The sequence below is a fragment of the Carettochelys insculpta genome, chromosome 2 (genome assembly GCF_033958435.1).
Source record: "Carettochelys insculpta isolate YL-2023 chromosome 2, ASM3395843v1, whole genome shotgun sequence".
In the NCBI taxonomy this organism is placed as follows: domain Eukaryota; kingdom Metazoa; phylum Chordata; order Testudines; family Carettochelyidae; genus Carettochelys; species Carettochelys insculpta.
The window spans coordinates 6502209-6515996 of record NC_134138.1 but is presented as its reverse complement, the minus strand read 5'-3'; the positions used below and the strand labels follow the sequence as shown (position 1 = coordinate 6515996).

Here is a 13788-nt window from a genome sequence, read left to right as displayed (position 1 = left end):
TTCCATCTCTTCTTGAGCGATTTCTGCTGTAATACCCTTTTCATTTTGCTGCTAATCCAGGATGGCTATTTTTAATCCCCTACTTGCTTTCTTGGCAACTGGGATAAGACTAATTGAGGTTCTAAGTGGCACCACTTGAGTATTTTTCAGGCAGCATCTATATCCTGCCCTTTAAAATAGTTGTTCCTTTTTGAGTGCAGTTGTAGAACTTCTTGCTTTCTCAAAGTTCTACCTTTTCCCCTTTTCTGCTTCAATCTGGCAATGAAAGAACTGCATCTCCACTGTTGCTACCGTGTGTTTCTCATGGGCTTAGTAATTGCTCTATCTGTTAGCACTCTCCCCCCTGCCCTGGTTGGCATCTCGGCTGCCCCTGCAAAGAACGTTTATGCCTAATAATTCAACACAACCCCTGTTTGCAGAGTTTATCAGCTTTTTGCTCAGTCAGCTGAACCTGACTTGCTTTTCTAACCTCAGTGTATTACAAATGAGAGCAGTGCTACATGCTCTTATATTTTTCTCTTGAGATATTCCAGTTGGGGGCTCTACTCTTAGATATCAGCTGCTAGCTAGCCTAGAGGCTGTTAAGCTCCCCCCCCGCCCCCCCAGATATCTAACTAGGTGGCTCTTGGTTTCTCATATTCAGACCTCTTCCTAGTGGTTCCAGAAAGCCTCCCTTACTCAAGGGGATGTTATGCTGAGCAGGCAGGCTTCCTAGTTCCAATGGGTGCATCAAGGGGGGAGGTATAGGTTGCATATTAGGAAAATCTATTTCACCAGGAGGGTGGTGACCTACTGGAATACGTTACCTAGAGAGGTGGTGGAATCTCCATCCCTAGACGTTTTTAAGTCCTGGCTTGACAAAGCCATGGCTGGGATGATTTAGATAAGGTTGATCCTGCTTTAGGCAGCGGGCTGGACTCAGTGACCTCCTGAGGTCCCTTCCAGCCATAGTATTCTGTGATTCAGTTCCTTAAGGGTCTAAATTCCTCCTACTTTACAGCCACAAAATAGCAGTCTGGATCTCTTGTCTATACCCTCAATATGGAAACTTTGCTAATTTCTAGTTTGATTTTAAAAAAATGAGGCAAATGAGCAGTGTTGGCTCATTAATTATAAGGTATAGAAAACCAGTGGCATTTAAAAAAAAAAACCTACTTCTTTTAACATGAGACAGAGACAGTTTTTGATTGTTGGTTAACATCTCCTAAAACCTGTGGCAAACGAAGCCTGAAATAGACTGTCAGAATGAGAAGGCTATGCTTGTTGTATTTTACACACTGTATGATCCAGAAAGTTTTGTTCTTGAATTCAACACTGATTGGTATTTATTTTTGGTGCAGAGCAGAGCTATTTCTTGACTTCTGAATCATTCGCTCTTTCATTATTGCAGATTTCCAAGTACGGTTTGGTGGTAGAGAGAGACCTGATTGAGGATGTGGGGGGGTTAATACTCTATTGAAGGGAAGATACGTCCGCCAACTCCCAATGAATAACTGTGTACAGTTCAGCTTGAACTGATTGGTGTATGGGCAGCAAACCTATGAATACAGAATTGTACGGTGCCCACAAGCAACACTCTTTCTTAGGAGGCAAAAGACATAGAAGGGATATTCCATCAGTAAGAGCAAAAGGGATTTGACGTTTCAGAAAAATCTTATCCAACAATAAATTCTTGTAACTTTTAATGCTTTGTGCCTTTCTGGCATCTTTCATCTGAGGCTTTCAGTGCCTCTCACGAACACTCATTCAAATTCCAGATACTCTTATTACTCCCATTTTACACATGGGGAAATAGTCACAGTGAGAATGACCTGTCTAAGGTCACACAAGAATTACAGAGCAGAGCCAGAAATAGAATCCAGGTCTTTGGACAGTCTTTGGCCATAACCACGAGGTCATGTTTCCTTAGCTCTTCTGGTAAGCATTATGAGGAAACTCGTGCATTTTAAGCTAAAATAAAACATTGCAATGTAGCATATGTAGAAAACAAACGTGAGTCCCTGTCCATTTTCCTGCTGTCAGATGCACGTGGTCTCTGGTCTGCCTTTTTTGAGGTGATGACGTTTCTCTTTTTGCTTCATTGCATTGTTATTGATCTATTTGCTCCGTACTCTGCTTGAATGTAAATGACTTGCACAGGCAACGTGTTTGGAAATCCAACCTTTTCACCATCTAGAAATGTTGCTAACCTTGTGAGTATATTATTTTATTGATTTCCGTAGTATCCCTTGAAAGCATTTCATATGTTGTAGGCAGGTAGCATGAAGAAGTGCTTTACTTAGTAAAATACAGCCATTTCTGGGGTGGAAAATAGCAGCTATTACTCCAGACCAGTGTTTAGGATTGGAAATCAAAATTGCTATATTTTAAACAGGGGAATTCAGGCTTCCAGATGCTATTTATTCATATCAGAGTTTGTCTAGAACGTTTTGCTGCTCTTAGGAGAGGAGATGTCTTTAATGACAAATGACTGCTACTAGTTTTGTCTTTGTTTCTTTAAAAAAAAACAAAACAAAACAAAACAGCAGCATGTTGCCCACGTGAAACAGTAGGTGGGGTTGGGAGGCACTGAGTTCTGAGCAGCTTCAGAAGGAAGAGAGCTACTTTGTTAAATTGCTGGGCTCACTTCTCATTGCATCTTGGATGTTGTTCTCCTTCCATCTAAATCTTGACCTGGCTCAATCCTCCTGAACTCTGAAATTACAGCCCAAGCTAGTCTGATAGGGCATATAGCACATGAGCCACGTTTAATGTCACTAAAGTTCCACAAGCCCTTCTTCAGGAACTAGACTGGCCACTTGATAGGCCCCCTCGCTGATTGCCGTTGTTGTATAAGCTTCCTGCATGCATGCAGAAATCCACCCCCTTGGAGGAGCTGAGAGCTTTTTCTCATCTTCACAAATTTGCGGAAATCCTTTCCTTTATCCTTCCTTGAGGTCAAACTAAAATCTGCCTTTGGGTGCATGTGAAGTAGGTGCCCCCTGCTCTCCTCCATTGTATATGATCAGTGAAATAAATACCTGATAGTGATAGGCTTGGTATATAAAAGCCTAGCTTGATGACCTTATCTCGATAGGTTAGAAGAGAATTTCTTATGCTCTCAGCTGTAATAGAATCCCTTTTAAAAGTCATGGGCCCCTCTGCCTCTGTTGGCATATCCTATCCAACCCGCTTCTCTGGCGAGTATCAGAACTGATCAGGGGACGAGAGGATGGAAGCACTAACTTCATGACAAATATCTGTGTTAATTGAAAGATTGTTAACAGGGTGGAATATGGGTAGAGTCTCCATGAGATTTTCTTTTTTTCCACCTTCAATAGAATTTGTTGTCCTAAAAAACAAGAATCTCGCAGAGAGTTCTTAGCTCTATTTCCCTGCTTTCCTTGCACTCTTTGAAATGATGTTGTTGAATCTGTCATACCTCTCCATAGTATCACTTTCAAGGTTGAAAAATTGCAAATGACTATGTCAAGTCTGCATTCGTTTAGAAGCCTTTTTAGTTTTGCATATCTAATATCTCCTTAATGTCACCTTGAGTAATCTGGATCATAGTGTAGATGCTCAGTGCTAGAACAACCTCTGTCAACCTCTTCATTCAAATCCGTTTAAGAGCAGGGTGTGGCTTGTACATTGCATGTATGAGTGCCCTAGGGAACAATTTTAGCATCTGTTCTGGTTTTATAATGTTTCTAATTCAAAATCTAAATATCAAGGCATATTTACTCTATTTTCAAGAGGGGGGAAAATGTGGCTAGGACACTAAGCTTTGACTGTTGTTGTGTTTGTGGCCTGCCCCCTGGGAAACTTTTTTGCTTTCGATAATGGACTGGTGGAAGTGATTCACAGTGAAATGGGGGCTGAAGTAGAAAAAAGGCTCTAAGAAGAATAATAAAACAGCAGAATCACTTTTGACCTAACATATTTTAAAGCAAGTATGTGATGGGGGCCCTATGACAGATGTCAATTTTGTGCCCTATTTGAAAGCCGTTGGCCTAGTCTACAGTATCGCAGCCATCGATTTTAAATTACGCAGCTTTTGCGTAGTTGAAGCAGTGGTTCTTAGATCTGTTTACTGCAGTGTCTTCTCTGGTGAGTAGATAGCACATACCTTTCTGCCAACTCTGTTTGTGCTTCTTGTTCTGTCAGAGTACTGGAGTCGATGGAGTACTCAGGAGTCAGTATGTCATCTATATGTAACCCAAAAGCTCTGAGACCACTAAGGAGAGTGAAGTTTGCTCTACAGCCTTAGCTAAGAGCTGCTTGGCTTTTAGCTCATGTGCAAGAGGTCTATGGCTTAATGTCCCATGTTCAGTCCCTCCTGCCAATGACTCAGGTCTGCCACTGTTAGATATGTTAGATGACATAAAGCAAACCCGCCCCCACTGCCCATCGATTTGGTTGGTAGTGCAGACATGTCCTTAATAAAGTTTGTGTTATGGTGGGTTGGGATTGATGTAACTTCTCTACGAGGGTGAGTGTGGGGAAATGTGACCAGTATTGCAACCACCTACAGTGTAATTGGGGTCCATTGGAATCAAAAACAGTGAGTGCAAATTAAGACAATTCAGCCAGGTTGTAAGCCCTGTCAGAAAGATGTCAAATTCTGGGAAAGCTTACGGATACGAGTTTAAACTACGTGCTCCAGAGACAGATCAGACTTACCTAAAAACAGCCACACTGACTCTCACCAAAGGTTCATCTAGCCCAATATCGTGTCTTCTGACTGTGGCCAATGATAGATCACTTGATTCTGTTTGTTCCTTCTGGGGCACCTATGTCATAGAATCATAGAATACTAGGACTGGAAGGGACCTTGAGAGGCCATCAAGTCCAGCCTCCTGCCCCAATGGCAGGACCAAGTACTGTCTAAACCATCCCTGATAGACATCTATCTAACCTGTTCTTAAATATCTCCAGTGACGGAGATTCCACAACCTCCCTTGGCAATTTATTCCAGTGTTTGACCACCCTGACAGTTAGGAACTTTTTCCTAATGTCCAACCTAAACCTCCCTTGCTGCAGTTTAAGTCCATTGCTTCTTGTTCTATCCTCCAGAGGCCAAAAAGAACAAGGTTTCTCCCTCCTCCTTATGACACCCTTTTAAATACCTGAAAAACCGCTATCATGTCTCCCCTAAATCTTCTCTTTTCCAAACTAAACAACCCCAATTCTTTCAGCCTTTCTTTGTAAGTCACATTCTCTAGACCTTTAATCATTCTTGTTACTCTCTTTTCTGGACCCTCTCTAATTTCTCCACATCTTTCTTGAACTGTGGTGCCCAGAACTGGGCACAATACTCCAGCTGAGGCCTAACCAGTGCAGAGTAGAACAGAAGAATGACTCCTTGTGTCTTGTTCACAACACACCTGTTAATGCATCCCAGAATCATGTTGTGGGGGGTGTGTGTGTGTGTGTGTGTGTGTGTGTGTGTTTTTTTTTTTTTTTGGCAACAGCACTGTTGACTCATATTTAGCTTGTGGTCCACGATAACCCCTAGATCCCTTTCTGCTGTAGTCATTCCGAGACAGTCTCTCCCCCTTCTGTATGTGTGAAACTGACTGTTCCTTCCCATGTGGAGCACTTTGCATTTGTCCTTATTAAACTTCATCCTGTTTACCTCAGCCCATTTCTCCAATTTATCCGGATCAATTTGAATTATGACCCTATCCTCCAAAGCAGTTGCAACCCCTCCCATCTTGGTATCATCTGCAAACTTAAGCGTACTTTCTATGCCAATATCTAAATGTCCTGTTGTCTGTTTCCAACTTCTGACAAGCAGAGGCTGGGGACACTATTCCTACCCATCCTGGCTAACAGCCATGGCTGGACCTATTCTCCTTGAATCTATCCACTTCTTTTTTTTTTAACCTTGGTACAGTACAGTCCTGGCCTTCACCACATGCTCTGGAAAGGAGTTTCACAGGTTGATTGTACATTGTGTGAAGAAATAGTTTCTTTTGTTGGTTGACTGCTACCCATTTTCATTTTGTGGCTTCTACTTCTTGTTATGGGAACAAATAAGGTTTCCTTATTTACTTCTGTACACCAGTCACAATTTTATAGATCTCTGTCATATCCCTCCCTTAGAAAAGAGGAGACTAAGCTGAAAAGTCCCAGTCTTTTAAATCTCTCCTCAAATGGCAGTTGTTCCAAATCCCTAATCATTTTTGTTACCCTTTTCTGACTTTTTTTCCCCATACCAAAGCAAGTGTGGCAGAGCTTGACTTTTAGCTGGATAATATTGATATTGATTTTAAATTCTCACAGCTGTGGAAAATTATGGGGTATCATGCAGTAGTGGGATGTCAGGCACCTATTTCATGACAATAATTCATATTAAAAAAGGTAAAAACTTGATAACCATTTAAAATACAAATTGTCAACATCACACGTCAAAATATACAGAGTAAACACCCTTACATCAAACTCTGTTAAATTCTCAATCTGTAAATTTTTGGCTATCAATGGAAATATTTTTTCATCTGTTTGTGCATGTGTGATTAAAAACAATGCTCATCAACACTGAGCAATAAAAAATCTAATCTTTCCAAGGCTTGGCATAAGTGTTACTGAAAAGGGGAAATAAGTTTTAGTATCTTACGCATGTCTGAGTCTTGGATCTAGTTGATTGAAGCTGTTTAAACCTCAGGTTGTTCATCTCTCATCCTGGAGCAGGCAGGTAGCCATAGCGCAGGTTACAGTGAGCCAGCTGTCACAGGTACTGTTAGCTCTCTGCTAGTATAAAGAAACTGTTCTGTGCTTGATAGCATTGCTCCTGAAGTAGTGTTACATTTCAGCAGAGGTCAGTTGCATCCATTCCTGGTTACAAATACCGTGGGATATTCTTCTCTGGCAAAGATAGATGACATGAACTTAATCTCTATTTCAGTGATAATCTTTCCAGTGAATATAACGCCCAGCCATTTTGATGATCTACTATTACACAGAGCATATAGTCAACCTGTGGAATTCTTTGCCGTATGATGATTTTAAAGTCAAGACTATACCAAGCTTAAAAAAAGAACTAGATAAATTAATGGAGGATAGGTCTGTCGGGGATCCTTCCCTACTCCACACTTCAAGTGCAGAAAGTGGGGCCCCACAGACTTAAACACCTTGCCTATACACAGGGTTCACTTTAAAACTTCCCAGGGTCACAGATCATGTAGATCCTGGAAGGTAGCTGCGACCATCCCGGTTCCTGGAGACCCCTTATTCCCTGTCAGGCATTCTGAGGAATGCCCCTGGGGGTAAAATTTCAGCCTTGATCACCCCTCCACCACCAGCTTGAGAACCAAAACAAGCTGTAACCTGATAGCTATGGCCAATGGATGCAGACAGATGCTCCTTAGGACACGGGATCAACTCAGTTGCTTATAAACAGTGGCTTATTCACAAAACAAGAGAAAAGTAAATCAGGGTTGCACATAGAGAAAGATATTTCCTTGGGATTTAGCTTAAAAGTTACAGGGGGAAAAACATTAAGTCAAACAACAACACAAAAGAGAAGAGAGCAGCCAGTCCACCTGAATTCAAAATAAGCATAACCTGATCACGTCTAACAAGACACTTCTCTTTTACTTACACCTCTTTGGCTGATTTTGAGTCAGTCCATATATTTCTGAATGCCTGGGAGACATCTCTCTGCTGGTCCATAGAAAAGAGAGACCTGAAAGTTGCAACTGTTCTCAGTTTAAACAAAGCTACTTCACTCCTATTGGCTCACCTGAGATTCAGATTACATCAGGAAGATTAACCCCTTCTCTGCACTCATTCATGACAAGGTCCATCAATGGCTGTTGGCAGGAATGCTGTCCCTGGCCTCTGTTTGCCACAAGCTAGGAATGGTTGACAGGGGATGGATCACTTAATGATTCTATTCTGTTTATTCCCCCTGAAGCACTTGGCCACTGAGAAGACAGGCTACTGGGCTAGATGTATCTTTAGTCTGACCAAATATGGTTGTCCTCATTATTATGGCAAACCTTTGCATAACCTGACCATTTAAAGATCAGCCTGTTTATGTCTAGAGCTGTTCTCTCATATGCACAATTGGGATAGTCAATGGGTGAGAGAGGAGTGCTCAAGAGTTTATAAGCAGGCACTGATTTACTTCAGCTCTGGGAGGATGCAATTCTTGGGCACATCACCCAGAAAACCAAACCACCAAAAGGGATCAAAACCGTAAATAAATCCATCTCTGTGCAAAATATCTGCAATGGAGGCTTATCAGGTAAGTCTCATTTATCAGTGAAAGGGAGATGCACAGTGGTAGCCAACCCTAGGTAATAATTACTTATACTGGGCTTGATTATAAGCAAGAGAATTTATTATGCAAAAACAGTGGTATTTAAGAGGTTATAAGCAAAAAGAGACAGATGAAAGTGCATTAGCTAATTAAAATAAAAAGAAAATTCATAGCTGGTTCTGCCTTCGCTAAGGGAAGGATAGTTGTGTTAGTCTGTAGTTTCCCAGTCCTGTAGCACCTTTTAAAGAATAAATAAATTTTTAGGCTTTAAGGTGCTACAGGACTACTTGTTTTTTCCCCTAAGGGACTTATGGCATATAGATCCTTACCCTAAAGAGCTGTTCTCATGTCAGGTAAAATCTTCAAACCACAGGGGTTTCTTTTCTCCAACTTGGGTCAACAACTTTTCAGTTTTTTTTTTTGTTTTTGTTTTCTTAGAGTGTATTAGGCAGTTTCCAAAGTAAGCTGAAGACAAAGGAGCTGAAAGGTTCCTACTGCTGAAACAGCCTCCCCATGGGGCAGGAAACCTTTGTTCTCCAACTTCTTCCCCATCCCATGGAAAAACACTAGATCAAAATGGCTTTTGGTGCCATGTGGTATGGTCACATGTCTTTCTAGCAATGTCTTTTAGACTTACATGACAAACAAAAAAAACAAGCAGTCCTGTAGCACCTTAAATGTTGTTTACTAGTCATTAAGTGGATCATTTGGGTTGGGGCATGGATGATGGCCCACATTAGTATATTTAAAACTATAAACAGGTATACACTTCATATTTCTAACTTCACATACAAGAATGACATATGCACAAAAATAGGAAATACAGATTCAGTAGGTTATAACACTAAAATGGTAGGGTACAATAGGTATTTTGTCCAAAGCACGTCTGAGTTGTGCATGTTTATATTCATAACCCAGCTTTCATAAAGTATGGGGGACATCCGTCACAGTGACTTACAATTGTTTTAGCTGAATAAAGACTATTAGGACTGTATGCACAAGCATCTATTGTGACAATAGTTTGCTTCTCAAAAGGGCTAAAGAGCTGGGCTGATAAAAATTGCATGTGTCTTCATCATCCCATTCAAACCTCACATTCTTTTTAGGAAATGACATGGAGGAACTACATTTATAGCAAATTGCTGTGCAGACTTTGAATAGTAGTCACACAGTCCAAGAAGGATCTAAATTTATCCTTGTTGTCAGGTTCTGGTGTATAACAAATGGCTTCTTTGGTGCTTGCAGGGAGAGCTGGCAAAAGAGCAAGGTTCTGGAGGGAGTGCAGTGAAGGGTAAGCATGAGAACACTAGTATTACTTCTGAGACTGAGGACCAGCATGTGCTTAGATGGATCGGGAGCATTTTAGACTGGGGAGAGAGCCTGGTGGATTTAAAATGGAGCTAATACCTTACATTGTAGTTTAAGTAACTGTCTATTAAAGTAGCTGTTTCTGCATAGCCCTTGTTATTTCCCTCTCCTTCACTCTGAGGGAAACCAAGGAGACATTAAACCTGTAACTTGGTTATTGGGCATCATTGCTCAAGCTTTCGTGTGGACACAATTCCTTGTAGCCAACCTCTGCCCTAAAGGAATGATTGATACCATTATCCAAGGATGCCTTTAGGGAAGACATTTCTCTAGTTCATATTGGGAGTAAAACATTCACGTTTTTTATATATATCAGAGGGTAAAACTGGCAGGTGCTGTAAGACAGCTGGCCACATAACTTCATTGTGGCTTGGGTGGCTGTAGAGTTAGATTGTATTAGTTCAGATTCTGAACCACGAGATGCCCTCTTTCTGGGGTTTTGATCTGCTTTGGATGGAGAAGGGGCTACCTGGCTTGTTGTTTAAGGCTTGAATAACAAATGAAGGATTAGCTAAACACAAAGGCTGTGAGATTAGATTCTGGCTGGCAAAGAGGGTAAAAAATCCTCATTCACAGGAGTAAGTATATAAACTTAAGTTTTTCTGTTCCTATATTTAGAATTTCTTTGTCCTGGTAATTCCTTGATAAGCCTATTTTGTGCATAGTCGAGTACTTCTACTATTGTAGTTCAAGATTTTTATGGTTTAAATATACCCAGAGATATAATGGTGGTGCTTTGTCCCCAGAACAATTAGGAAAGGGGCAAACACTTTTTTTTTTTTTTCCTCAGAGAAAATATGCAACAAAACGTTTTAAGGTGAGAGTTCTTGTGCCTTACAGTTATGCGTAAGAAGTTACTTTGGTGGCAAAACTACCAGATTGTATGAAACACCTGGGGTGGGGGTGGGGGAAAGAGATAAAGAATCCTCCACATTCTCTTGCTGCAGCTGGCTCTTCTAAACCTATGGCTTTAAGTGCAGTGGGCAATATCCACTACATAGAGGCCGTTGGCAAGAGTCCATTTAAAAATGTATACACTTAGGATAATTAGATTTTAAGGGAATTGATGCAAATGGTTTCTTAGGAGGCAGAATACTGAAACTTGATCCAGTATGGTGATGTTAGTCTTTAAACTTACTAGAGATGGATGAAATCCTGTGATCTCTGGGAGTATGTCCCTGAGATGATGTTTCATTTGTTGAAACGAATGCCGTGCCCACTTTGGGATCATACAATTCTGGTCCTTCTTTTAATGGAGCCTCTTGGGAGGCCTTTGTATCGGGAATGGAAAGGTACAGGTGGCTAAATGGGGACTCTAAAAACAATGACAAGGGGCAAACAAAGAAGAGAGAAACAAAAGGAAGGAAATGAGCAATAAATCTCAAAATGTCTATATAGGAATAGAGCTGGAGATGAAATGGCATTACCAGAAAAAATGTCTTGGCTGATAATATGAAAACATAATAGGATAGATAGAGCATGACCAATCTGCTAGTACTGATGGATACAAATTGGAGAAGGTCCAGAGAATGGCAATGAAAATGGTTGAAGTTCTAAAAAATGTGACCTATGAACGAAGACTAAAAGAATGGGGTTTGTTTAGTTTGGAGAAGAGTGAGAGGGGACATAACAGCTTTCAAGTACCTAAAACAGCAGAGTCCAGTACTGATTCAAGGAGCGACACACTTGTGGTTATGATACTTGCATAATTGCCACAGCCTGCCCCCTGCCACCTCATGAATGTCCTTCCTCTCCCCTCCCCCAGAGACAGGCACCCCTGCCTGCTATAACAGTATATTTCAGTGACTCACTGGAGCCTGGGGTCACAGGAGCCGCACAGCTCCAGACTGGGGTCCTTGGGGCTGCACTGCGTCACGCCAGGGCAGCAGAAGACATGTGGCTGCCATCTGGAGCAACAGCATCCACAGAGAAATCACGCTGGGCTGAAGGAGCCAGGTGGCTCCCAGCTGGAGTTGCAGGAGCTGTGCCAGGGGAACTACTGTGGGGGCTGCCTCCGCTGCTGCCACCTTGCGTGCATCCCACCAAGTAGTGGGGCGCATGCGCAGAGGGGCAATCATTTTGTCACACCCTAGTGGCAAATGGGGAGGATATTGGATACCACATCTCTCCAAAGAATGTGTTGGCCAGAGTTGGGAATTTGATTAGGAATATTGTTTCGGGTGTCAGCTCACCAATCTGCACTAAAAACTTCTAAATTTGCCCTTCACCCTGTGCTATAGCTATTAAAGGCTAAAAGAGCTCTATGGCTGGAGGGAGGTATTGGTACCTGCAGCAATCACACATACACTGTGGGCAATAGCAAACCAGAACAACTCTTATTACGGTTTGAATGTCTCTAATCTGGAACTCTCTCATTCGGCAACATACTTAATCCAGCACGATTTTAATTAGGCAGGTGACCAATTATTATGGGCATGGCCACATTTCCTGTGCTCCCATAAAGTTTGTTTACAGCCACCAGTCCTGGCTCTCAGTGTTCTGTGCTGTTATTTAGTTCTAACGTACCCCAGAAGTCTTCTAAGACCCCAGTAAACAGCGTAAGTGTTGGTAATGCTGCTAGACAATTGACCTCCGGTGGCTGAGCAAATTTTCTTGTTTGGACACTGGTAAGGACCTGAGGGTACTGGACTAAAGAAGTTCAATCTGTACAACCAGTATTAAATCTCCCACAATCAAATGCCTAAGGTGATGAACACACACCACAACGCATCATGACTCAACGGATTGTTGCCCCGTTCTGTTACATATGTGCAGCTTGAGTTTTACAACTGCAAATGCCTCGTATAACACCATACTCTCACTCCTTCTTGAAGACCTGGGGAGTTGAAGGACCAGCCTTGCTCCGCTGGTGGTGAGAGGTAAGAGACTGGAAACTGAAAAATTTTAAGGAAGTGGTAGTACGACTAACGAGTTTGAGGACGAAAGAACTTTACTTTGAGGAAGAGGAATCTGCTTTCTCGCTATCAGCCATCGGGTGTTATAGGCCTTTTTGTGTCACGTCAGCCCAGCCTCCCAAAACCAGACTTCTGCACCCTAAGATTTTTGAGAATATTTGATTGGAATATTAAACTAAGACACCCTGTTGAACATGCAGGACAAACCTGCCCTGTTGAACATGCTCATGGACAAACTCCTAAAATGGATATCCATTGTTAGAATGCTGAAGTAGCAGGTGATGATCCTTGTTGACCCTTGCTTCTACTTTATAGTAAAGCAGGGTGTCCAGTCTAATAGGGCCATTGTATTTTTTGGCACCTTCATATATCACATAAGATAATGTTGTATTCTCCATCAGCATGCTGTCCCCTTTCATAGAATGACAGAATACTATGACTGGAAGGGACCTCGAGAGGCCATCGAGTCCAGCCCCCTGCCCCAATGGCAGGACCAAGTACTGTCTAAACCATCCCTGATAGACATCTATCTAACCTGTTCTTAAATATCTCCAGTGACGGAGATTCCACAACCTCCCTTGGCAATTTATTCCAGTGTTTGACCACCCTGACAGTTAGGAACTTTTTCCTAATGTCCAACCTAAACCTCTCTTGCTGCAGTTTAAGTCCATTGCCTCTTGTTCTATCCTCAGAGGCCAAAAAGAATGTTTTTTCCCTCCTCCTTATGACACCCTTTTAGATACCTTTGTGGTTAAATTAGCCAAGTTGAAAGGGCTAGAAATTTTTACATAGTCACACTTACCCTAAGTATAAAAAAAGTGCTAAAGCTAACATTTTACAGTGTGATCCCCTGTAGGCCCCTTGCTTTATTGCTAAAATAGAATAAAACTGAAAGATTTAAGAGAATAGATGGCTTATAAGCCTATATTTAAGCCTATAAATCAAATATATATCCTTATAAGCTGCAAGTGTTACGAGGAGGAGGGAGACAAATTATTCTCCTTAGCCTCTGAAGGTAGGACATGAAGCAGTGGGCTTAAATTGCAGCAAGGGAGGTGTAGGTTGGACACCAGGAAAAACTTCCTAACTGTCAGGGTGGTTAAGCACTGAAATAAATTGCCTAGGGAAGTTGTAAAATCACCATCCGTGGAGATATTTAAGAGTATGTTAGATAAACCTCTGTCAGGGATGATTTGGGTGGTCCTGCCATGAGAGCAAGAGACTAGGCTTATGCCCTGTCGAGGTTCCTTCCAGTTC

At 41.8% G+C, this 13788-nt stretch overlaps 2 protein-coding genes across 5 annotated transcripts in view; one reads left to right on the top strand and one right to left on the bottom strand.

Moving 5' to 3' along the window:
- The window catches only part of GFUS (GDP-L-fucose synthase), a 107646-nt gene extending 101039 nt beyond the window's left edge, over nt 1-6607 (bottom strand). Inside the window, exon 1 of the mRNA XM_074986541.1 lies at nt 6602-6607. Within this exon, the coding sequence (XP_074842642.1) occupies nt 6602-6605 (4 nt within the window). The 5' untranslated portion in view covers nt 6606-6607. The remainder of the gene's footprint in view (nt 1-6601) is intronic.
- Nucleotides 1-13788, top strand: part of ARHGAP39 (Rho GTPase activating protein 39) — a 369615-nt gene that overhangs the window by 7030 nt on the left and 348797 nt on the right. The gene's annotated exons all lie outside the window — the stretch shown is intronic.